Source organism: Phycodurus eques, chromosome 21 (genome assembly GCF_024500275.1).
Source record: "Phycodurus eques isolate BA_2022a chromosome 21, UOR_Pequ_1.1, whole genome shotgun sequence".
NCBI lineage: Eukaryota > Metazoa > Chordata > Actinopteri > Syngnathiformes > Syngnathidae > Phycodurus > Phycodurus eques.
This window is the reverse complement of record NC_084545.1, coordinates 638,870-662,875: the sequence shown is the minus strand read 5'-3', so window position 1 is coordinate 662,875 and position 24,006 is coordinate 638,870. Positions and strand designations below refer to the sequence as shown.

Below are 24,006 nucleotides of genomic sequence, written 5' to 3'. Positions count from 1 at the left end.
TATGTTAGCATTAAGCTAGTGGACATTTGCTTGACGAAATTATATAGTTTGGTTGAACATTTTGGGGTTTGTGTCAGTTTTATGGAAAGGGGTCGGAAAAGTCACCAAATACACCCTGAAAGCCACGCCTGTTTTAAATTGTGGAGCAACAACACTCACACAAAAAAAAGCACATTATTCTTAATTTAAATGGGATAAACAAAACACTGGCAGCCGTTGAAAAGATGCGTGTCGCCGGGCTCGCATTCCTTCCTCGTTTGTCAGTGGGACTTCCTGTCTGTCCGTGTCATTAGTTCCACCTGCTGCTGTCAGCCAATCAGCTTCCCACTCCCGTCTCACGTTCCTCCCATCTGCATGCGATTAGTTCAGTCTAGCGATTCCAGTCACGTCCGCATTGTTGTTTTCCCGTCCCACGTCGTGTCAACGGGAATAATAATTATTTTTTTCCTGTTCCTTTTGGAAGAAGTCGTCCAACGGCCGCTTGAACTTGCGAGCGACTTTCGGTGTGAACTCTGACCCATTTCCAAACGACACATTCCAGCTACAATATTTACACTACGAGCCAACAAAATTCTGGATATTTGAATTTGAGGTGAAATTTAAGGAATTTATCTAAAATGCACGATAACCTTTAAAGGTCAACTGAATTTGACCTTTAACATTTGTTTATTTTGAATGAACCATAGATGTTTCTAGTGCATTTTTTTCCATTTAGGGAATCCCAGGACCCCTAAAATTTGAATATATATATTTTTTTTACTGCATGTCCTTTTCAAACAAGCTAGAAAAGTGTACAAATATACAGCACTTGGTTGTAACATTTTAACAACAAAACCACAGCACCCCAAACCTGCTTCAAAAATGGTTTACCCCACCCAAACCCTCCCAACTCTCAGCACCCCTAAACCTCTGACTGCAGAATCGCCCCTGCAATGACCTCGTCAATGTTTTAGTACGTTCTGCTCAACTTGGTATTCTCCAACAAGGACCTGAATGATAAAATTCACGTGTTTGATCCATGATAAGTACTAACTGCGTTCACTTCTATACCTTTCTGTGACACGACCAGTCTCTCCGTATCAAACTATAAATGACACGGAAATTGGAGCGCCGGTTACCTTGAGAGAGTTGTGCACGGCAGACTCGGGCGGGTAGACGATGAAGTGGCGCAGCGTGAAGCCGAAGCCTTGAGAGGTCCGGCGGAGGCGGAGCGTCTTGGGCCCGGGCCAGGAGAAGGGCTCCTCCTCCGGCCCGGGCGAGGCCGCCGCCGACGCGTCGCTCTGCTCGGGACCATCCTTCCGCTTGGCCTGGAAAAAGATATCGACCGTCACTTTTCGTCCACGTTCAAAAGCGATTGTCGGCGTTTGGGTTGCGGGTTGGCTGGAGTCGAGCTGGGCCAGCTGGGCGCACCCGAGACCGGGCGCCAGTTCATCCAAGTATCCCACTGGAAATAAAAAACGTCCAATACTCCTCATAAAGATGCAAAATCGCTCAAGTGCTGTCAGTTTCGGACAAACAGAAAATATACCAGCAGTGAATTTATGGCTTAAAAATAAAGTATTACCGTGTTCAAATAAAGTGCTTAACTTCAGAATTAAAAAAAAAAAAAAAAAAAAAAAACTAACAAACTACAGATAATACTTAATGTTCTGATCATATGGGCAGAAGCAAAATCATCCATTGTAAAAATGCATTATACATAGGTAGGAGGGGTTTCCAGAATTTTGGGGTGCGCATTATACACGAGAAATTACAGTAATTGCCTGCATTCATAGATTAAATCCTAAAAACTGTACAACTCAAACTAAACCTAAACTTCAATTTAATTGCAAACCCCTCTTACAACATTCGCCTTGTGTGAAACCCATCAAAATAAACATTTTCACACAATAAGGAGACTGTACGCCGACCGTTTTTCACTGGATAGCTTCCACATGAAAAAAAGAAAAGAATTTGACAATAGAAAACCACATCTTTTAAGTGTGTGAAACCAAATTGTTTTCAAACATATTAATTATCCCATGAAAACACAGCAGTAAGCCTGTCCAGAATTCGTCATTTTCATAAAGACTCCAATTAGACACTCGGCAGCCCAAAGGAGTGAAGCGTGCTCGCACTTCTACGCCAACAAAAGTCGTTCAAGCACAGCGGTCCCGACTTAGTGGACTTAGACGACTCTCTGCAGAAAACGCACGACGGAGATTGACACGCAGACAAGGGGCCCGCAACATCCGTCGTTACGCTCGGCGAGGAATGTCTGGCATCCCGGGATCAGGCCAAACACACACACGCACACACATAATTGCCTTCCTTAACCGCGGTTGAATTCGGAGAAAACATTATCTGTCAAAATAATAAGCCTTGCCATTTAGAGCCTTTTTGTTTTTTGCCCGGGGCTTCACACATGCACACGTGGCTCTGGTTATTGCACTTTTGGGGCTTCGCGAGCCTCTTTGCCGTGTTTGCATGATGAGAGATTTATCTCGTGCATTCCTAGCGCGACTCGGGCGGGAGAACAACATCGGGTGAATCACGAACTGGTGCGTGCTCAACATCAGACCTAATTGCCCTCGACTTAACGGGAATGTGCAATGAAAAGTGCATATTTTTTTTTTTGAATTGCTTGTATACAAATAGTTGCATGTCTGGAGTGCCTGCCCGTCCATCAAGAGTGAAATTCAACAGCCAAGTGCAGTCGTGCCTCGTTAACGGCGGGGGTTACGTTCTAGAATCCCTCGCAATAGATGAAAATACGCAAAGTAGGAGCGCATGCATAATACCAATGCAAAATGCATGTGAGGTGCAGGTATTGGGTTTTTTTCCCGCTCACATTCTACACTGTAGTATCTGTGACTTTGAATGTGTGTGGCTTCAAAAGGCGGGTCCTGGGGGTCAACGAATGAGAGTGTAGAGTTGGCTGTTGTTGGCTCAGGATAGCGGTTGGCTGTTAGCGTTAACCAGTCTGTGTGTTTACGTGCCTGTGCGTCAGGTGAGCCGTGTTGCTGGCGGCGGAACGTGCTTATTGCGCATTTATGGTGTTACCATTTGTTCAATAAAGCGATGGAAAGTGTACCATCGGCTGCGTCTGTCCTTGACCACTTGTGGAGCGATTACGATTCCTTCTAACAAGCGGTGGCAAGCTATATAAAGTTATCTAACAATCTTTACTTTACTGTAGACATACAATTGTGTATGCTAGTTGCGCTTTGCAGCAGACACATTTTGTTATGTTCTTTTTTTGGTGTGACTTGATGCCAAACTTTGGACATTCTCAGTCTTGTACGCATTTTTCCTTGCACTTATTGCAACGATAGTCTGCAGTAACATCAGTGGTTGGGGGGGGAATGATCACCGCAAAATCCCGTGATATAGTGCAAAATCCAAGATATAAAATGAGATATGTACGATTAAAAAAATTTGCGATACAGTGGGAGCGCCACAAGTGAACCGCGATATGTAAATCCGTTGTTTGGCTATTTCTAAAAATGTGTCTGTGAGCAAGCCAATCTGAATTTTCCCGGTTTATGACGTCGCAAGTCAGCTAATTTACATAATGCTGAAATATGCTGATATTCCCAATGCCAAGAGTGACACAACGTAGGAGGACACATGCACGCGTCAGATGTTGCAGCTCGAGCGACCAACATCACGACTCCAGGCTACCGCAGCCAGTCGAGTCTCTCCAATCTACCAAAATACATATCTCGCTATGGATCCATAACAAAAGTGTCCTCATCACCGCCCGGCTTCTCGACCCACAGTTCCCTTCCCGGCTGTCTGGGAGTAGCAGATGTGGAGGTCCTCGGGGAGAAGGAAGGGTGTGGGCTTCAGGCTCTGACTGCTGAAAATCTTCAGCAATACGCAGAGCGGAGCCGACGTCACCCCGCTGGGCCGTTTGTTTGGTTTCGCGCTTAGAAAAATGAATGTCGCGTTGTGTAAGAACCAAGCAATTTGGGTCGGCGAGGTTTAGGGACTATCTCCATATCGCCAACGTGATGAATTATAAAGCAAGACGCAAGAGGCAGCATTCCTTTTGCATAAAGATATTTGCCAATAAATTATGCCTTCAATCTGTTTATTAAAACCGATAGATCCCTGTTCAAGGGTTTTTACAGGATACAAGCAAGTCCGAACGAATGTGGCGTTGCTGTGAATGTAGTACCACTTTGTGCCACAACATGGTGGGCAGCACTGAGCTCTACTGGAAGAAGATGCAGCACAATTAACAGAAGATAATTCCCAACTATGCTCCAGTAATAGTTCCCACAGAGTCTGCGTGTGTGTAAGTGGCAGTTGTTCGAAGCTTTCGAATTACTGTGACAGCTATGCTAATTTCCGTTAGCCCCTCTATACAATTTCGAATTACGTGTTAGTATTAAGCTAGTTGACTTTCTTTATACGAAATGGCATGGTTTGGTTGAACATTGACGGGTTAATAAAAATACAATGTTGAATTATCTTTGGCTTTTCGCGTTCGTTTTTCCAGTAATCTTTATTCATCAGCCCCCACGATAACCTGGGCCTCGCTATTGACGCTGAGGGTTGGACGCCGGCACTGCCATTGCGTGCCGCGGGCTTCAGGACGGCGTATTTGCATGTTGTTATGGAAAGGAGCTCAGCGCTGTAACTTGATTTTGAATGTCACTTGTGGTCCACTTTCATCCAAAAAAGTATGTTTTTGTTAGCCTGAGTCAGCCCTGGCCGGCTGACGTCATCCATCTACCTCTCGCGACTCCCTCACACTTTCCCTTTCCAAACCTCTCCGACCGCAGACATTTAGCATTAGTCACCCGCGCTCACTTTATCGCAGGAAAATATGCCTTTAATACGCCAGGCTTGAACAATGACTGACTTGGTTCCAGCCACACAGTACTTAAAGCGTGGCCATTCTAGATCTGGGAAAAGGCATTATGGGCTTTCCGGTGTCATTTAACGCAAACCAAATAAACCCGCAATAAAAGATATCGTTCAGCCATGCAGGACTGCGCTGCCACAGGAGAGCAGGATGACGCACAGAAAATTCCTCAGACGGCACAACGTAAGTCTCCTCCCCTCTGAATGCCTCCGATGTAAACTTACACGCCAGAGTGTTCCTCAAAGTAAGCACACATCCAGGAATGTCAAATTGCACAGGGATGCTTTATTGTTCCCATGCGGCACGTCTTACCCGCGATCGCACGCAGTTCTTTCTGGAGGCTTCCCGCAGCCGAGCCCAGGAGACGCCACGGCTGGAACTCTTGAGACCCAGTTCCAATTCGCCCCAGTAGGCTCTGGCTAAAAGCTGGAACCAGAGGCAGTACGGCTCCGACAAGCAGCAGTCTGCCCCGGCCAGCCGAGCCCAGGGACAAGTTCCAGATGAGGCGGAGGCTGACAGGGAGCAGCAGCCCTCGGGGTCGGCGTCCCGCAAGTCGGCGAGATCCCTCAGAGGTACCGGCTTGCAGCCCGAGGGAAGCCCGTTCCTCTGGGCCAGCATGGCATCGCCAAGTCCGCGTGGTAGGGACCAGATGACCGGATTCAATGTAATCAAAAATCCACTCCCCGTCGTCTTCAGCTAGTCCATCCCCCTCAGGCTCGTTCCTCGGGACGTCCTGCAGACGCACGTCGATGCTTCCGCTCGGCAGCCGAGTGTGCTGCGGAGAGACCGACCGACTGACTGACGCACCCACCCACTGGCCACGCACAACTCGAAGGTATGCACACACAAACACACACGCTCGCACACCAGGCTGCCTCTTTCCTTTTCCTGTCGCCTCCATCTCCACAACGCTCACTCGCCTCCTGACGCACACGGACAACGACCGCCGTCTTAGGCAGAACTGCGCAATACGATAAATAGCCCACGCAACCTGATCGAGAAGATTTAGTGGGTTTTGGTACAAAAATGAATCCAGTGGTGAAGAGTAGAAGGACATTTGGGTTACCTTAAATGGGTTTCTTTACCTTTGCCAATGAGATGCCTTTTATTGCTGTCTAGTTCATAATAATCAATAGTATTAGGAAGACATTTGTGTTCAAGAATTGTTTTTGGTAAAATTTCTCAAAAATAAGAGTAAACAGCGACGACATCTAACTTCTCTCAGTCGCTATAAAAACACGTAAGCTACGCTAATTTTACAATTTAGCACACCAACAGCTGGTCAAACATGAACTAAGCTTCATGTCAGTTTGATGTTTGATTGCGAAGACAAAGTAAAAGACAACTGACTGGTAAAAGACTGGTTTTGGAAGAATTGAAAAACATTGTGCGACTGTGAACTTGTTAGTACAAGCCAACTAACAAGGACAGATAGCATTGACGCTACATGATAATACAGAGTGAAAAGTGGCTAATGTGCGAATCTATGTTGTGACTGAGCAACACTTGACTTGTTGTTGCTTGTTTAAACCCTAGTAATGAATTGCTTGAAATTTAGCGCGGACTCAACTTGACTTGCTTTATTTTATTTTTTTACTCACAGCTCTGGACTACGCCGCATTCAGACTTGCATACGAATGTGGGTTATGGATTTGTACATAAGGGGTTAATGTAAACATTTAGGGGAAACTGTTTTAATGATCTACACTCCAGTTTGGGATGCTTTAGCCTTGCGGTCTAGCTCGCTACTGGACCACTACAACTGGAGCAGATGAGATGACGGCTCCCCTCTCCACCGGCCCAAAAGGCCGACGTGACGCTTCATCACACTTTCCCCTGTGGCCTGCGCTAATTAACAGCCGCGGTGGGGACGAGCTCACGATCCGACTGCGGCCGACGCACGTCCGTCAACGAGGCCTGTGGTTTGTGCGCTCGCTCAACCTAGCGCTCACGTATGCGGCGTAAATGTAAACAGCCGTATATTTTGATTGCAGGGAATATTTCAGACGGCGGCGTGACCATGAACAACAACAACAACAACAGTGGAATGTTCCCTTCAGAGAGTTTGAGTAGCAGCATCTCGTTACCGCATCGGGCTCAATATAGCGCGAGATATTCCTTATAGAAAAGACGACAGAAATAGAAAAGGCCCAACCGTCACTTGAGCGGGATTTTATTTTGGAGCGGCTGCATTCAGAAGGGAATTTGGAAAAACACCACATGCTGTTGCCATTTTTATCAAGGCAATTTAACAATTTCAGTCCAAGCAGTTGCAATGTGAAGCAAACGGGTTATCTTGTAAGTACTGGGGGATTCTTTCAAATCCAAAACACATGATCACCAACGCAGTCTTGTGGCAGGAAACCTCCACTTGCCGTCGGCTATGCCGACGCACAAACAAGTCAGAAATATGAGACCCGCTGTTGTCATGACAACAAGTGACAGCATACAATGTTAGCCATTGGACCGCTGACATCCGTGTGACTCCGCAGCGGCTTGTGCGTCCCGCTCCGTCTGACTGGGAGCCGCGCACTTGAACGCGGCCAAATGTAAATCCGCAGCAGAAGGATTTGTGCGTATCTTCTGGATTTGGCTGCGCTCTGTTTACTCTACAAGTGGGGAAAGTGGGTCATGCTTTAATGCGCTGGCAAAAGAGTTGCGACGGCTTTTCAGATCATCGGGGTCATCTCAGGTATTCCGGTCACACAGTCGTCCGAGCGCAACGCTGACTCAAGTAGGAGTACTGATTCAACTTCTGAACTTAACTAAAAGTAAAAAAAAAAAAAAAAAAAAAAAAAAAAAAAAAAGTACTATTCAGGGTCTGACCAAGTGCAAAAAGGATAAAAGTAAATATTGTCAATTTCATGCAATACCTACAACTTACATAATATTCATAACTCAGAAGAATAAATAAATCCCATTACACAAATGAGTTCGTGATCACAACAAAAAATATAAAGCTGACATATTATAATTTTTTCAAATTAGAAGGAATTGCTGAACTGAAAAGCTGCTGGTTTTTAGGCTGGCACAAGACAATGCATTTGAGACAAATCTTTTCTGTGGTAAAAGTTAAAAGTAGTCAGAAAAAGAACTTAAGTAGAGTAGAGATACCTAAAATAAAAAATAAAAAATAAATACTTATGTACAGTAAACAAAGTATTTGTACTTTGACACTTCCTACCACAAGTGTCACATTGTACTATTTTCATGAAATTGCTCTTCAGATTTTGCCTGTTTGGAAACCTGTCATGGCAACCGCCATTCAAATAAAGAGTACACAAAGTGTACGCAGCCTTAGAGTGTCTAAAATATATTGAAAGACACACAAAACCCACCAGTGTGTATTTCAACTGTGAAGCGCACAGCAACAGGTTAAAAGAACGACGAAAGGACAGATTGCCTTAACACACTGTAAAAACGTCTGCCGGCTCTTTTAACGCCAGCTGGTAAAATTCTTTGAAGAACTTTATGGGAAGCCATCGAGGTGTAAAACGCAAGCCAAGAAAAGATCAATCACGTATACTAAATAATGCAACAGCGCGATCGACCGCCAGGTGCGTCGCCGCCAACAACAAAACAACACACTCAAGTTTGTGTTGCAACTTTTCTCGGTCGGACCCCCTCATTGTTGCCTCGCGTGGCACGGCGCCCGCCTGCGGTCGGACCTGAAACACAGTGCAGTTCGGGTCCTGGAATCCCCGCCTGATCTTTCTGCAAATGACCTTGTGGCTTCACGCAACATGACGAGCGGGGCCAAAGACAACATCCAGACTGCAGCTGTGTCGAAATCAAGACAAGCAGGGGGAAATGCACGAACGTTTTGCCCCTGGAAAACAGAAACGTAACTTCTTTTGTTCAACTACGATGCCCTTTTCCAACCTGCAATAAAAAATGCACGTGCAAGGTTGTGTGTGGAAGGTATCAAAGTGGAATGGTTCCAAAAGGAAGGTTTGGTGCCAACCGCAACACTGCTCATCACCAAACGAACGCCAGGCCTACAGCGAAGCAAGGTGGTGGCGCCATCACGTTTTGGGGATGTTTTTCTCAAGCTGGAACTGAAGCCTCAGACAAGCCAGAAGGAATTATGTATGAACAGCTCCAAATAGCACAAAACTTCAGGCTTCTGCAAGAAAGCCAAAACATGAAGGAAAGTTACTTTTTTCAGAGAAATACAGAATTAGTTGAGATGGCATCTGTGGTCCTTTAAACATGATTATTTGCTTACTTCCTGTGCTCCACTGACTGTTGGAGTGGGTAGCTAAAGGGTTAAGAATTAAGAGATGTTGACAAGTATGTGGTTTCAAGTTTGTGGTAACACTTGACGGATGTCCAGTGCGCGCCACAAAAGTCCAAAAAGTCCAAAACGGCCTGTTTTTTTGTGTGCGTGTGCAAGAAGACCATCAAACACCTTCGGGATAACAACAACGCTGGAGGTGAGCCAGTAGGCCCAACTCTCAGGTCCAACATCAGTGGCATCTGTCGTAAACAAAACATTTCTCTGGATGAATGGAGACAAAATTCCCCACAGATGCACTCCAAGATCTTGTCGAAAGACAAGTTCAGGATAGTTTGACAAACACCAAATGACGTTACCAGATTTGGGGAACTCGTCTCAGAGAGCAAGACCAGGTCGAACATGTTTGTTGGGTGATTATCTGAAACTCTGCTTTGTGTACTAATGCCAAATCTGTACATGTCTGACTTGAATCTCTGGATTATGTTTCGACAGTGGTGTCCTTCACAATCAGTAAATTCAACACAGTTTCTTTAACCAATTAGATGCCTACTTGGTCCTCACAGGGCCAACGAGCTGGCCCTCAATCACTTCAGCATTTTCTGTTTTACATCCTCTAAATGGTTGGCCTGAGCAAAAAAACTCCTCTGTAGTGATATGCACAGATTAATACGTACATGAACTGAAACAGCATCTCCAGAAAGTATGATGCATTTTAAATACATTTTGAATGTTCGATAAATATTGATTCTGAACAGCCCCATGTATGTGGTTATATTGGGTAATTAACGATTCCATAACAAAAAAGGTCAACGCAACATTTCTTGATGCCTTGAAGCTTCGTGCTAGGCCGCGTCTTTAAAATCCATACACACTCGAAGTCACAGATACTGCAGTAGAACGTGAGGATGGTGACCCCAAGTGAACAAAAAAATCCCTCCACCTCACATTCAGATTTGTGTTTAATATTATATCTAATATCTAATTATAATATCTAATATTATATATTATAATATCTATTTGGATCCAATTACTCTAAAATTTTATTCTAAAATGATTTGATAAGTAACCGAATTGTGCTTTTGTACAGTATTGCTGGTTTGTATAATTGTGACGTGATAGGAGTGGTTGTGAGCGACTAACTCGTGTGTATCTGCAGCTGTGTGATGCGGAGAAGAAAAGGCGCAGGAAGAAAAGAGAAAGTCTTGCGGGGGGGGGGGGGGGATTAGGCCTGATTCAGGGCTGGCTTTTCAAAACTGCTGGCGGGTGGAAGACCTAATCTGGACACGCTGCATCTGGTCTCCGCGAGGTATGGCTTACTGTAACAAAAGGGCCGGCTAATGGGGGCCGACCGGCAGACTGCTCCCGCTAGGTGCCAAACGCGGCTGCACACCCAGAAAAGTCCCACTTCGCACGGCCCACGGGGGGGTCGGGGGGGACCAGTGGGCGCAAATCCCTCCATCAACAACAACAACAACTTGAAGTCATAACATAATAAAACGGAATTTCTCATTCATTGCTACCCCCCTCCCTATCTTCAGTTTTTTGCATTTCTCCTCCCGCTTTCTTTCTTTCTACAGATTACAAATGATTTCAATGCCCTTGGCTGGCTTAGAAGTACTACGCTCGTATTGCTTCACCGAGTCGAATACACGCGTACTTCGCTGGTGTTTTTAACGATCCTATCAAGCTTTATTTCCATGGACGTCATCCACCTCTTCGGAACACACACACTTTCTGAGGGCCATTATTTCAAACCAAAATTTAACGAATGAATCAGAGAATTTGTTTGGGAACATCTTTAAACAATGCGGAAAACTATGGAAACATTGAATATAAACTACAGGAAAAATAAGCTGCATTCCCAATTAGGTTGACCATGATCAGTGTTTTAGGAATGTGAAAATATATGGAACCCATTCGCAGCCGTGCTTTGTAATATTTCTGGATTTTGATATTTTTCAAACCAGCAATACACGACTCTCAATCTAAGGGGAGGTAAAAGTACTCAACATTTCTACTTAAGTAAAAGTACAGCTAAAAAAGACCAAGTAGTACTGATTCAACTCCTTTACTTAAGTAAATTTCAGACTGAAATGAACAAAAGTAAAAGTGAATCAGATGTCAGTTATATACAATACCCATTTTGATAAACTTGGCAAAATGAATAAAAAGCTCGGCACACAAAATTGTTTCCTTTTTTTAAATGTTTTTTTTATTCACTTTAACTTAACTTTGGACGTTCTCTCTCTTTGACACATTTTCCTCCTCGCTTATACTTATTGCTACACGAGTCTGCAGTAACAGTCCGTGTGGAAAAAGAATCAGATCCCACGAAAAATCTGTAAGATAAAATTAGTTATGTACCCTAGATAACGAGTCTTGAGTTGCAAGCGTGGCCACGGATTGAACTAAACTCTTATCGAGGCGTCAGCGTATTGGTACTTTGTGACTTTCCACCGCTGCTGAAGCCTCTGGCGAACACGATGCTGTTGGTTAGCACTTGCGTTGTGAGGAGGAGGAGCGTGTCGCCAGCTGTGTTTTCATTCTGACAAGCAGCCTACTCAAACATGAGTCACCATCCAACAACTCGGAACGCTATCGCTCTCACCGCCCGTGACTCCCGTCCGCGACGCATTAACGAGCCCGTGCGTCACGTCCATTCCGCTGGTAAGAACAACAATGGCGCTTCGCGCTTTGCTGTGGAGACCAGATGAGCTGCGCGCACACGAAACAAACTCTCCAATATCCTGGTGGGGAAAAATTAAAGGGGATTTCCTTCACTGCGGTTTCAGAGTTTGGCTTTGGGTTGGACGCTCACCCAAAACGAGTCTAGTGCAAACGGGGTTGTGCGTGCATGTGCAGGAACCTCGCTCACATTAGCGAGAGCCATAGTTAAGGAGCTGTGCCTGATCTGGACAATTGTTTGCAGACGACCTCTGACTCTGCCACACAAATGCCTCTGCCAATCAAGCGTTCAGTAGACGGCTCATTCACTCCTTTGCAGCTGCTCTCAAAAAAAAAATTAAAACATAGAAAACATGTTTGTGACGGAGTCCGTCTCAACTCAAACACCGCAAATCAGTACAGCGGTACCTCAACTTGCAAGAATGGCCACTACTCGAGGGAAGTAGCAAAATGAAAAACAACAAAAAACAAAAAACGCAGCGCTTCACTGACCAATGCACTTTCAGCCGTTAAGTGAATGAGACAAACTCACAAAAACACAAATACAAATATGAAAACACTCACAAGGAGCACGGAGCAGATGTTACCGGGTGAAAAAATGGCCAATTGGAGTCAGAGCTCCCGATATCACTCATTCGACCACGCCCCTTAAAGGCACACATCAACACGCAAGTATACTGCTGTACTACTCTGTGTGGTTCAGCATGCAGCTGTCCAAAACAATCTAAGGGCCCCAGCCCAACTCCCAATTAATTGAGCGATTGATTAAGTAGCCCGTCACATGACTCGCCCATGTGGTGGGTGTCGGTATGAGACACACGCATCAAGAAAAAGGAACGATGCAACAAAAGCCAGAAATAACATTTTGGGAAAGCGAAGCGGTAGGAATTTGATGAGCCACGGTTGAGCAAAGAAACAAATGCAAGAAAGATTCACCCCCAAAATTATAACCGCCGCCCACGTCTGGAAACTTCAGCATTTAGAAATACGCAGACAAACACCTGATTCACGACGCAGAGCCGCTTTTGACTAACACGGCCATCCTGAATGTAAACTCTGAAAGAGTCCTTTGAGCCAACACGGGCTTCTTAAAAGGAGCCTGTTTGGCGCCGGTGTAAGACGATCCTGGAAATCAACGGCACAGGTTTGAGGCGGGACCACGGTCCAGTCAAGAGGATGAGGGTCCGCACATTCTTGGTGCATACCCCCAGGATCAAACTGACAAAGCGGCGCCCAACTGGACACATTCACACCACAAAGCTGTCGCGGTTCATCGGCAAATCAATTTTGGTCAAACCGGTGGAGTGGGCTTCATTGGAGCTCATGCAAACGGCTAAATAAAGCAAAGTCAACTTGGTGAACAGGTGAAATTGCGGCGCGATCATGTCAATATGAGTGTTATGTCATCGGTTAAAACCCTTGAAAAACAATGACCCAAGATGAGAGCTTATTCATGCATCCGGTTTCCATGCCGCAAAGCAGAGAAGATAAACTGGGGAATGGTGGTTGCAAATATTTAAGTTTTTCTTCTAGCTTAATCCGCCTTGTCAGGTTTCATTGACCGAGGCCGAAATATTAGAGTCCTTCATCCAGCTCAAGCAATAAAAGCGAACCAGACATTTAGGACAAAACCAAAACAGGAAAGCCACCTCTCGCTTTCAGCTCAGCTCTGTGAAATATTCACAGCACCCATTTAAAATTCAGACCGGACCGGAGAGACGATCGTCAGCTCTAAAAATACACTTTTGCAACGTGACGGAACTTGAAATATTTATCCTGGTACGAGCGCACTTTGGCCACGTCTGGCATTCCCGTGTTTACATCCCTCACGTGCGGTGGCCGATAAGAACGTGTGCAGCGACAGCTGGCGTTCTCGTGACACTTCGTTGGGAAGAGTCACACGTCTGCTGCCTGAGGATAAGGTTGCATCCCGCGTTCAATAGCGCTAACTGATCTGGAGTCGGTTCGGAGAGGCTCTCTGCTGTGGGACACACCCTTCATCCGTTTTCTTTTCCACCAAGCAGTGCAGTGCACTTTGGTCCAGTACAGATTTTGTTTTTCGTTGAGCAATCCTATTGTTAACATCAAACTAAGACTGGCTGGCGAGCAGCCCGAGGTGTGCCCGCCTTTTTCCCCAAAGTCGGTCAAGGGTAAGCTCCAGCTCATTCACGACCGTAATGAGGATAAGCGGTATAGAAAATGGATGGATGGCTACTATTCCACTTTTTATCAAGTTTTCACAGGGGTACTGGTCTCAGTGATATGCTACGGTTAGCTTGTTTACTAGGAATTTCAGATGAGAAATTTCCATCACCCAATGCAAGCTTGCTTGGGACTGACAAAGACAAACTCTACAATGGCAAACTCAACCGAACGAGACTGCTTTGGTCTGACCAACTCTTGGGTACTGCTCGCAGTAGTATTTGTAGTAGTATTAGTATTTATAGTATTTTACTACTTTGCTATACCACAAATACAACCCATTTCAAAAAGAAAGGAATTCATAATCTGTTTCATTTGTTCTTTGGAAAAACTTAAAAGTGACTCGTTATTTGGTTTAGTTTTCAAATCGCGCACAAAAAAAAAAAAAAAAAAAAAAAAAGGAAAGTTGCCTGATCATTCATTTTTCCGTGTGGATATGAATGAGTTAAAAAAATGAGATCAGACAGACAAACAATGGTGAAGGAGAAATACATTGTGTTACACTATAAAATATATACTTGACCATGTTATAATATGAAATAATACATTCAAACTCTTTCCTGTGGCCTCTTTTTCACTTTTGTATTTTTGATCCAACCCAGTGTTAGATTTAAAAACAAATACCAAAATAAGGAGTAACCTCTTTGTTTTTTTTATTGCCAATTGAAAACGAAAAGAACGAATGATAGACGGAGTATTTCTTCTCTTTGTGCCACTTGTTTTCGCTAGCACTGGTCCACGATGATGTCACATTATTTAACGAGCTGACACACCGATTGCCATCCCGAGTGTGACGCCACATCCAACGCGAGCCTGACTGTGGCACATTCAACGGAACTGCATCCGTCCGTCGGCGTACCAAGCATCCGTGGGTCCCTCAAGAGGTGCCGTATGAATCTAAATTTTGTTACAGTTATCATTACGATTGAAGTGAACTGCTTGGTAGCCATCGGCACACCTGTAAATTATGCCACTATTACAATACGAAAAAACTCGATTCCCTCCTTTTCCAGCCGCTCTTTACTGTGCTCGGTCGGCTTCACCAGTTCAGACATGCGTGCCCAGTGACTCGGTGGCACAATGTTGCAAATCATTTCAATGTTCGGTTCCCGCAAACCCGACAGAGGCGACTGTACGCCGGCGAGAATGAGCCAACGTATCCGTCGTGATGTACCGAGTCATAAATAAACAGTCACGGCCCCTGCAAAAAGCCAAAAATGTTTGCAGGAATCACAAAGCTATGCCAAAGGGAACCACATTCCATGTTTCCCTTAAATTGGCGGGGCAAGACAGAATTTTGTCCAGAATGATTCTGTTGGTGAGCAAGACGTATTCGACTGAGCTGTAGCCGGATGCTCTTGTTCCCCATCGCCGTCCACTGAGTCGACGCCTGGGGGGCACAGACAGCTACGACCACGGAGCCACTCATTGTTGGATCGCGAAAGCTGATGAGGTCACCTTTCTGTTACGGAACGCCAGGGTTCAATCCAAACATTGCAGTGCCACACTCGGGTTGGGTTTGGTAGAAATGTGAACATAATGATGGTGTTTAAGAGGTGGGACACCTAGGGGAGGGACAGTTGGAGAAGATGACTTAAGATTCTTGGAATAGAAAGCGGACACCAGTGGTCACTGTCGTCTCGGGATAGAAATATTTTGATTGTCAAAAAAAAACAGATGAACTGTCATACCCAGAGAGAGCGAACGGCGTCTGTCTTTGGCGCTTTAACCTTTAGCCCGGGAGGTTCATCAGAGTTCAAGTGAGCTGCTGCAGACGTGCATACAGACAGACGGACATGAGACTTATCCAGGGAGGGGCAGGTGTGACCGAACACTGATGTCCTGTATTCGCTGAGGAGAAAAGAATGTCGTCTTTCAGCTGAGCGCTAACGTCACCTCGTGGAGAGTTACTTTTAGCGCCCCGGCCGGATATGCTCAACGCCTTCCATGCAGTCTGTGAGCTGGCGACAAGTTGGCCACGTGATTTAAGATATCTTCCGTTCATTCGGAAAGTGAACTTCACGCAGGGATCTAGCTGGATCAAAGCATTCATTGAGTCGTGCATCTTAATAGCTGACTTGAGGCGTTCTTTACAAGAACAACAGTCCCTGCTTTTTCCTTTCCGGCCCTGCGCTCTCTGCTTCCCATGTGTCTCGCAGCAGAACACGGTTATGCAACCAAGAACCTGCGGCAGACGAGCTGAAGACGAGACATATTTGCTATGAGCGCGCAGCAGCTCAGCGGTTCTCTGGAATGTTTTTCTCCAGGAGTTTGTCCAGGAGACCCTGAAGACCCAGCGGGGTTCAAGTTGATGTTTGATGGGTTAGGAAACTACTTGGACTACAGCGTTCATTGTACTTTGCCGCAAACATTACAGCTGCAAATATTAAGAATTCAAGGACCCTCTTTGCAGGTGGCACGCAAGACATGATTGTGTAACTTTAGCTGATGTTTCAAACAAACCTACAGCAGGGATCTTGGTTTACGACAGGCAGCAGACCCAACATCAACCAAGTCAGATAGTCATGTTTCCCTTGTTTTTATAGGTGTAATAAAATTAATAACCCTTTCCAGCCTCTTTTTATTATAGGAATAGTACAGATTGTAGAATTCACCAAACCCCACCGCACAGATCTGAAACATGAACACCATTCTCATGATAAGCTACTATTTCCTTCTTTTTTTCCAACAGTAATACAATTAGGCTTCCTAGTAGCATTTACTTGCACTTTGCACTTTATTGGGAGCCGCACTTGGGCTAATATAGCGCAAAAAAACAAACAATAGCCTTGTCTGACTTTGTCATCCTCTGATTTAATCAAACACAAAATACCCCCCCCCCCAACTGTAAACATAGTGTAATTCATATGAAGCAAGTCATATAATGTGAGAAATGTTATGTAACAAAGCTATGATTGTAGAACATTTCCATCATATATACATGACGGGGGCAGGGTGGACGACTGGTTAGCACATCTGCCTTACAGTTGTGAGGACCGGGATTCAAATCCGGCCTGGCCTGTGTGGAGTTTGCATGTTCTCTGTGTGCCTGGGTGGGTTTTCCCCCGGCACTCCGGTTTCTTCCCACAACCCACAAACATGCATGCTAGGTTAATTGAAGATTCAATATTGTTGTTTGTTTCCATGTGCCCTGCGATTGGCTGGAGACCAGTTGAGGCTGTACTCCGCCTCTCACCCAAAGATAGCTGGGATAGGCGCCAGCACGCCCGCGACCCTAGTGAAGATAAGCGCTACGGAAATTGGATGGAAATACGTGACGCGTGTGGCCAGAGATGCGGATGCTGAGCGTTTCACAGGGATGCTGTGACCATCTGCGAACTGAAGCAAATTTGTTCGAAAATCTTGTTGGTAAGCCCATTTGCTCATGAACAAACGAGTTCAACGAGGTTTGACTGCAAGGTGTTTGGGCTTCGATGTGACATCAGCTGGTGTGAAAGAGAAAGGTCTGCCGGTGTTGACGTGGGAGCATCCAGATTGAGGGACAGATGGCTTCACGATGCCACCGACTGCCGCTCGCTGGTCTGGGAGGGAGGTGGGGCTGGGTGGCGTTGATGGGTGTCGACGTCAGAGGTTGCCGGTGCGGCTGACGGAGCCAGAGCAACCCATTAAGCATTATATCTGTTTCCGATGTGTTGGCGGTAGAGTTGATGCTTTTTACCGGCTACGCTGCGCCCACTTTTAATAACCCAGCGCCAAGAAACACGCCGTGACCACATGAACAGCATTCCCTGGCGAGTCAAAGGAATTAGGTTTCAAGGTTGGGGCTAAAGGTGAAGGGTTACATGTGAGTAGCACCAGACGAGACACTTTTCTTTAACGGATATCAAAGGCCAAGCAGGTTGATGTCAACCATTTATCTTCACTTGGGCACTTGCAGTAGGTTAAAAATCATTCCTGGCCAGTCTTTGGAAGCCAGTTGAGAACATTTTTCTTTTATGGCTATAAATGTCCCTCCCAATTGAATACAGGATTATATCGTAGTAAAACGGTTTCCTGCCCTTAACAAGTCAGACGATTTACCCGAGCGCCGTTTAAAGAATAGAGACGCACTCAAACGTTTGCAACTCGACTCGTCAGGAGGTTCTTAACCCGCCAGCTTCTTATGTAAGCAGCACAGGGCGAAGGGTCATGATTAAACGGCTAGAGGAGGTGTAATGACACTGACAAATTGGGATAAATACAGCATACAGCCCATTAGTTCAGCAAACCTACGAGGCTAAATTAGTAAAAGGACAAACTGAGAAAGTAGATGAGGGCGGGCTAGCCCGGCAGGTTCAGAGCAAGAACCTGAGGGTGGTGGAGGTACCGCAAACCACTCTAATCCTGTTAGAGGAGCGGAGATCAGCAGCTAAACTCGGCAAACTGCACTCAGTCAGTGTTCCGCCATGGCGTCAAGGGGGAGGCTCAAGAGTCACTCTGCAAGCGGGGTACAGTCAACGCGTAATGCCCATCAGGGCGAATTTAAACTTCAGCCTTCAGCCTGATTGCAAGGTGTCTCAAAAAGATTATCCTGAGTGATTATCCTCGGGTGTGGGGTTCCTTCTTTCAAAAATTGCTGTCTGTACTTTAACTCATGAATGATGAAATATACAGTATCAGCTTCAGTGCCATGAACTAGCAGACTTTCCAACAGCTTCTTCCCTCTTGCAATCAACTTCTTAAACAGCTAACTTACAATTCCATTGCAACATGCTGCCAATTTCTTTTGTCCGAGTTTGTTGTCACATTTCGGTCGGGCCAATTATATACTACTCGCCGCGCTGCACTATTTGCATGTCTGTTGTTGACCAATACTGGCCACTCATGCCAGAGTAGCGTCTGCCCCATTTGCACACTGACTGAGGAGTATCTGCAACATTTGCACAATCCTCTGCAACATTTGCGCAATCAACATTGTCCCAGATGATCGCACTACTCGTCACTTTAAACCGCATACACTCCTTGAAGTCTCGGCGCCCTTTGCACAACGGTCATTGCACCGGACTATTGCGAGATTAGTCATTCGAACTGCTCTAAGTGCTAGAGGACTCTGCATCTTTTTGCACAATTGTCAAAAAACGAAATAATTGTACCGGCATTACTAGCAACCCTCTATTGCTCAGTGACTGTTTTTCTCAATGTCTTTATGTCTCCAAAGTGTTCTCTGTCAATTGACTGTCCGTTGTCGTACTAGAGCGGCTCCAACTACCGGAGACATATTCCTTGTGTGTTTTTTTTGGACATACTTGGCAAATAAAGATGATTCTGATGAAAAAGTATCACACCACATTCCTGATTTGTGTGATTTAAAAAAAAAAAACATTATACCACAACCTAAAGAAATTCGAGAACGAACGAGAAACACATTGTTGGAAGTCTGGAGAAGTTTTGGGACTCCAGTGAAACACGGTCACAGCCGTTATCCTCCAATGGAGAAAACCGGAAAATGTCGTGAACCTTCCCGTGCCAACCAAAATCACCCCGAGATCGCAACGACGATTCATCCAGGAGGTTAGAAAAGAAGCCAAATGGGCATCCAAAGTGCTGCAGGCCTCACTGGCCACCGTTAAAAGTTCAGTGGTCACGACTTAACCAGAAGAAAGACCGTGAGAAAAAGGTTTTTAGGTTCAGGGGGCAATTACTTTATCATGATGTTGGGTTGTCTTTATGTACATTGGGTTGTCTTTGATGATCTGAAACATTAAAATGCCATAGAAATAGAAATAGATAACCGGACCCCACCATCCTCAGGGGTGTTATGAGGCACACCGGAGGGGATGAGCTTCGAGGAAGGGCTCGCGTTGACGTCTGTGCAACTATCGCAGGCGCGCGACCTTCAGAAGCGGCGTTGCAGCCAGCGCCCGAGTGTTATTATGCGAGCGGGCCTCGGCTCCGAGAATGACAACGTAATGAGAGACCTCCGCGACGGAGGGCAGCGGGTTGCGATGACGGCAGCGAGGAAAGGGGAGATTAGTTTTACCGTCGCCAGGTAACGCTCGCAAACAATGTCAAAGCGAGAAGGAAGACCGAGCAAATTAGAGTGCAAGGCTCTGTAATAAGCAGGTGATACAGAGCAGCTTTCGGGCAACGAAAACAAGCCGAGTAATCAAATTACCCCAAAAAATGCTCACGCTGCTGTGTGGCATCTTGGCCTCGAATGTAGGAGGCTAGCGAGGCCAACAGATTCCTCGTCTTGCGGAACGATTACGTTAGCACATTACAAGTCAATATCGCCTTGTTCTCCCTCCTCTTAGGCAGTCATGAACAGATAGGACGTGTGGGTGGTGAGCACAATGATGTCGGAGGTTTGATTAAATTCTCCACTTCACGACTCCGAACGCTGCATATTTGTATTTACGCTCCGCATGTCCGAGATCAAGTGCTCAGTGGCCCGAGTGAAAACAGATGACCTCAGCTTTCACCGAATTGCAACGCTGGCCTGAATTACATTTTTGGTTTGTTTTTCATCAGGTTGTAAAAAGCACGTCCTGTTATGCGGTTGTCCAAAAAGCACACAGTGCTCTTTTCAAAACACAAGTACTGATGGAAAATGTCAGCTAGTAAAAAACATTGGACCAGTGCGAGGGCTCAGAAATAAATGCGTGCGCGGTGGCGAGCTGTCCAGCGCCGGTCCCCGAGGAAGGTGACGCAATTCAAGCCGGCCGGGGTGGGCTGCGGATGGAGGAGAGGGGTACAAGTGTGTTGACTATTGTAGCCCCCCCACCACCACGTCAGTCCCGCCCAAAGCTGAGGCCCATCTGGAGAGCCTCGTGACCCAACTGATTGAAAGCAGTTGGGGCTTCGGTGAGATACGGTCACTGGAATGTTGGGACTTTGGAAAGGCCCGTAATAAAGTGAGTCGAGGAGGCGCACGCGCACTTGCACATTGCCTCCGAAAGGGTGCTTGTGTGCGGTCACATGTACCATTTCGCTCTTGTTATGAGCGGCAAAACAGCATGGTCCCAAGTGAAACTGGCTTCGGGGGCTGAATTGAGAGAGAGGAGAGAGAGAGAGAGAGAGGGGAAAAAATAATAATAATAATAATAACTTTTAAATGGTCAACCCTTGAAATTAGCAACACCATGCTCCATCCACATTCGCTGCCATAGGAAAAAATAACTTTGGAATTTAGAGTCCTACATCGGTCTCTGATTCCTGCATCCAGCATACATGCACTTGCCAAAATTGGCATGTTGAGGTCCCCAAAAAGGTGATTAATTCCTCAAAGAATAATAACGAGCGTGTGAATTCCACCATTTCCGTCGGTTGACTTCAAAGTTAAAAAGACTCCGTGTGGCCCCGTCCGATCGGCTCCACAGCTGGGAGGGGAACCCCCAGATTTCGAGCTATCATCCAAACCTGAAGGCTTCACTCGAGAATCCCGCCGAGTGGCATCGTTCTCCAAATGGAAACCGGGCCGAGGATCCAAATGGCTGCTGACGGAGCGCTCCCCGGATGATCTTTACTGCTCTCCACCCCAACGGGGGACACGGCCGTGCGGTTAACGTCGAGCTTGTGTTTTACTGCCTAATTGAATAATAAGACGACTGGGAGAAGGAAGAAGACTGCACCGAAGACAGAAAGAGGGAAACAAAAAAGGACAGCGCGGTTAAGAGTTAAGTGGTTTGGTTTTTATTCTAAGCTTTGCAGCTTGGAGTCTGTCAGTGACACTTTGAGTGTCTGTTTTGGACGTGCCAACTGGGAGCACCTCACAGCATCCTGCTATGCAATCAAATCCAGTCCATTTTTATAATTCTCGCCCTCATTAGGCTTGTGGGTGTGCTGGATTTGATCCCAGTCGACTGTGGGGCGGAGGCGAGGTACACCCTCGTCTGATTTTTCACTCCCAGATGAAGTTTACTGCAAAAACTTAACATTGTGTATTTCAACACTCAAATGTTCAACCAAACCACATCATTTAATCGAGCGAAAGTCCGCTAAATGCGAACATATCATTGTGAAAAACCACAGGCTAACGGAAATTAGCGTCAACATTGTGGGAATTATAAAACTGCTACTTCAAGACCAATGGCACAACAACAATTACAAATCACAGTAAAAAACAATACTTACAGGCCTTTATGTGTCAGAATTAAAAAAATGTCTTCATGAATTGTTGGATTTTTTGAAAGGTGATGGCAACGAGCCACTTGGACATTTGCTGCAAAGTGGCCATGAATGGACCGGACCAGGAAGCACTCGACTACTAAGACTACTTGTGAACGTTACGTAAAAAGGAAAACGATCATTTAACAGGGCAGCGTTTAACTGTACACACAATGCAATACGTAAATTAGGATTTCCGGAATGAAAATGTTACCACGATAACATATTTAAGAAAAAAAAAAACGACAGAAATTGTGTTGGTCTGAGCCAGCGGTTGGGGCACGGCATACGCACACGGGAACGGTCACAATGGTTGCGCCTCCGCCTCGATTTGGGCTGGCAAACCCCCGAAACATGCTCGCTTCCAAACGTGCCAGGAGGTCACAGTACCCTGACAACGGCCGAAACTGAGATCTGAACGCCGAACCTCAAAACTGTGAGGCAGACGGGCTAACTGCTAGTCCGCTGTGCAAATCCCTCAAAGCCGACCGAATATGAGCCCGCTTGCAAAGTTTACGGGGCTTGCCCGTTTCCTTTCCTCCAGCTCTTTACGAGGTTGGCAAGTCTTTGACAGAAACGCTATGAAGTCATCACTACGTTTCGAGCCACTAACTTTGGTGGAAGCTGCGAAGTACTTCGGAAAATGTATTCAATCACCGTTATTTTGGATATTTTCATGACCAAATGCAAAAAAAAAAACAAAAAAACAAAAACAAAAAAAATAACCGACATCAGGTCAGAGAAGCGGCGGAGGACTCGGCAGCGACCGCACCCGGAACCAGCTGGAAACAATAAGAAAAGAACTCCTCAACTTTTCCTTCTTCGCTGGATCTATTCTCCCCTCCTCGACATCAAGATCACCTTCTGGTCGACGCCCTCCTCCTTTTGTTTTGCCCCCCCCCCCCAATAAGGTGGTAAGGGGAGTGTCCGGTGTGTTCTCCCTCATCGCGATCAATGCTCATCCAATGGGAAGTCTCTCTTTCCCTCTCGCTCTCTCTCCCACTCCCGTAACGGCAGGCTTTTTTTTCCTCCTTTTTCTTTTTTAGAAAAGACAACTGCGGCCAGAAAGAAACAGATGGATTTCATTTGTGTTATAATAGCAGAAAATGGCCACAGAGTACAGTAATCCCACCGCATATTCGCCCTTAACTATTCACACATTCATCGATTTTTGTTTGTCAGCGGCATTTTTACGTGGCGTTCAGCGTTCCCTCCACGAACTGTGTCATCTTTTCTCATAATCGCGACACAATTTCTACGAGCTAACGTGACATACTCCTTTTCTACCATACATACGCTTTGCGAGCATCAGGTGCCTTCACTTAAATAATCAACGTGACAAGCCGAGATTCACTGCCAAATTTCATCTTCCACTCAAAAGCTGTGCTGAGCGCAAATCCAAAGTAGTGCAATGCTGCCATCTACTGGCATCTGTTTGGCATTACAGTTATGTTGAAGCTTGAGTTTCACAGACGAGCTGGGCGAGACCCCTTGATGAATATATGAAAATGCATCAGTGACTGTCGCTCTCCTAGTTTTTATGACTTCACTAGAACAACAGCGCATCAGAAGCTCACAAAACCCCAAAATAAAATAAAAAATTAAAATACAAAATCGACCAAGAAACAGCTCAAAAGAATCCAAGCCCTTTAAAGTCGAGGTAGCACTCTACGTGTATTCTTGGGGTAATTGTCGGGTCGCTCCACGCTTCGAGACGGCAACGCGTCACACGGACCCGGTCCCGGCTCCTCCCCGACCCGTCCGCATTGCACCAAATGGACGCTGCGGCGTTTTCTCCGAGACTCGTTGTCGCCGCTGAACGACAGGAGGAGCGCCGGTCTGTGTCGTTGCCGCGGTGACGCGCGCCGTGGACAAAAGGCATCCGCGGCGGTGCAGATTTGTTGTTTTTTTTGCCGTA

General features: G+C 45.9%; 1 protein-coding gene across 5 annotated transcripts in view; it reads right to left on the bottom strand.

Moving 5' to 3' along the window:
- Positions 1-24,006, bottom strand: part of LOC133396845 (rho GTPase-activating protein 21-like) — a 63,615-nt gene that overhangs the window by 27,159 nt on the left and 12,450 nt on the right. For 3 of the 5 annotated variants that reach the window (XM_061667082.1, XM_061667081.1, XM_061667083.1), the window contains one exon: positions 1,119-1,307. In XM_061667082.1, the coding sequence (XP_061523066.1) occupies positions 1,119-1,307 (189 nt within the window). Of the gene's footprint in view, positions 1-1,118; positions 1,308-5,167; positions 5,718-24,006 lie in introns of those variants that run through there. The other 2 variants (XM_061667079.1, XM_061667080.1) reach the window with 1 other exon arrangement.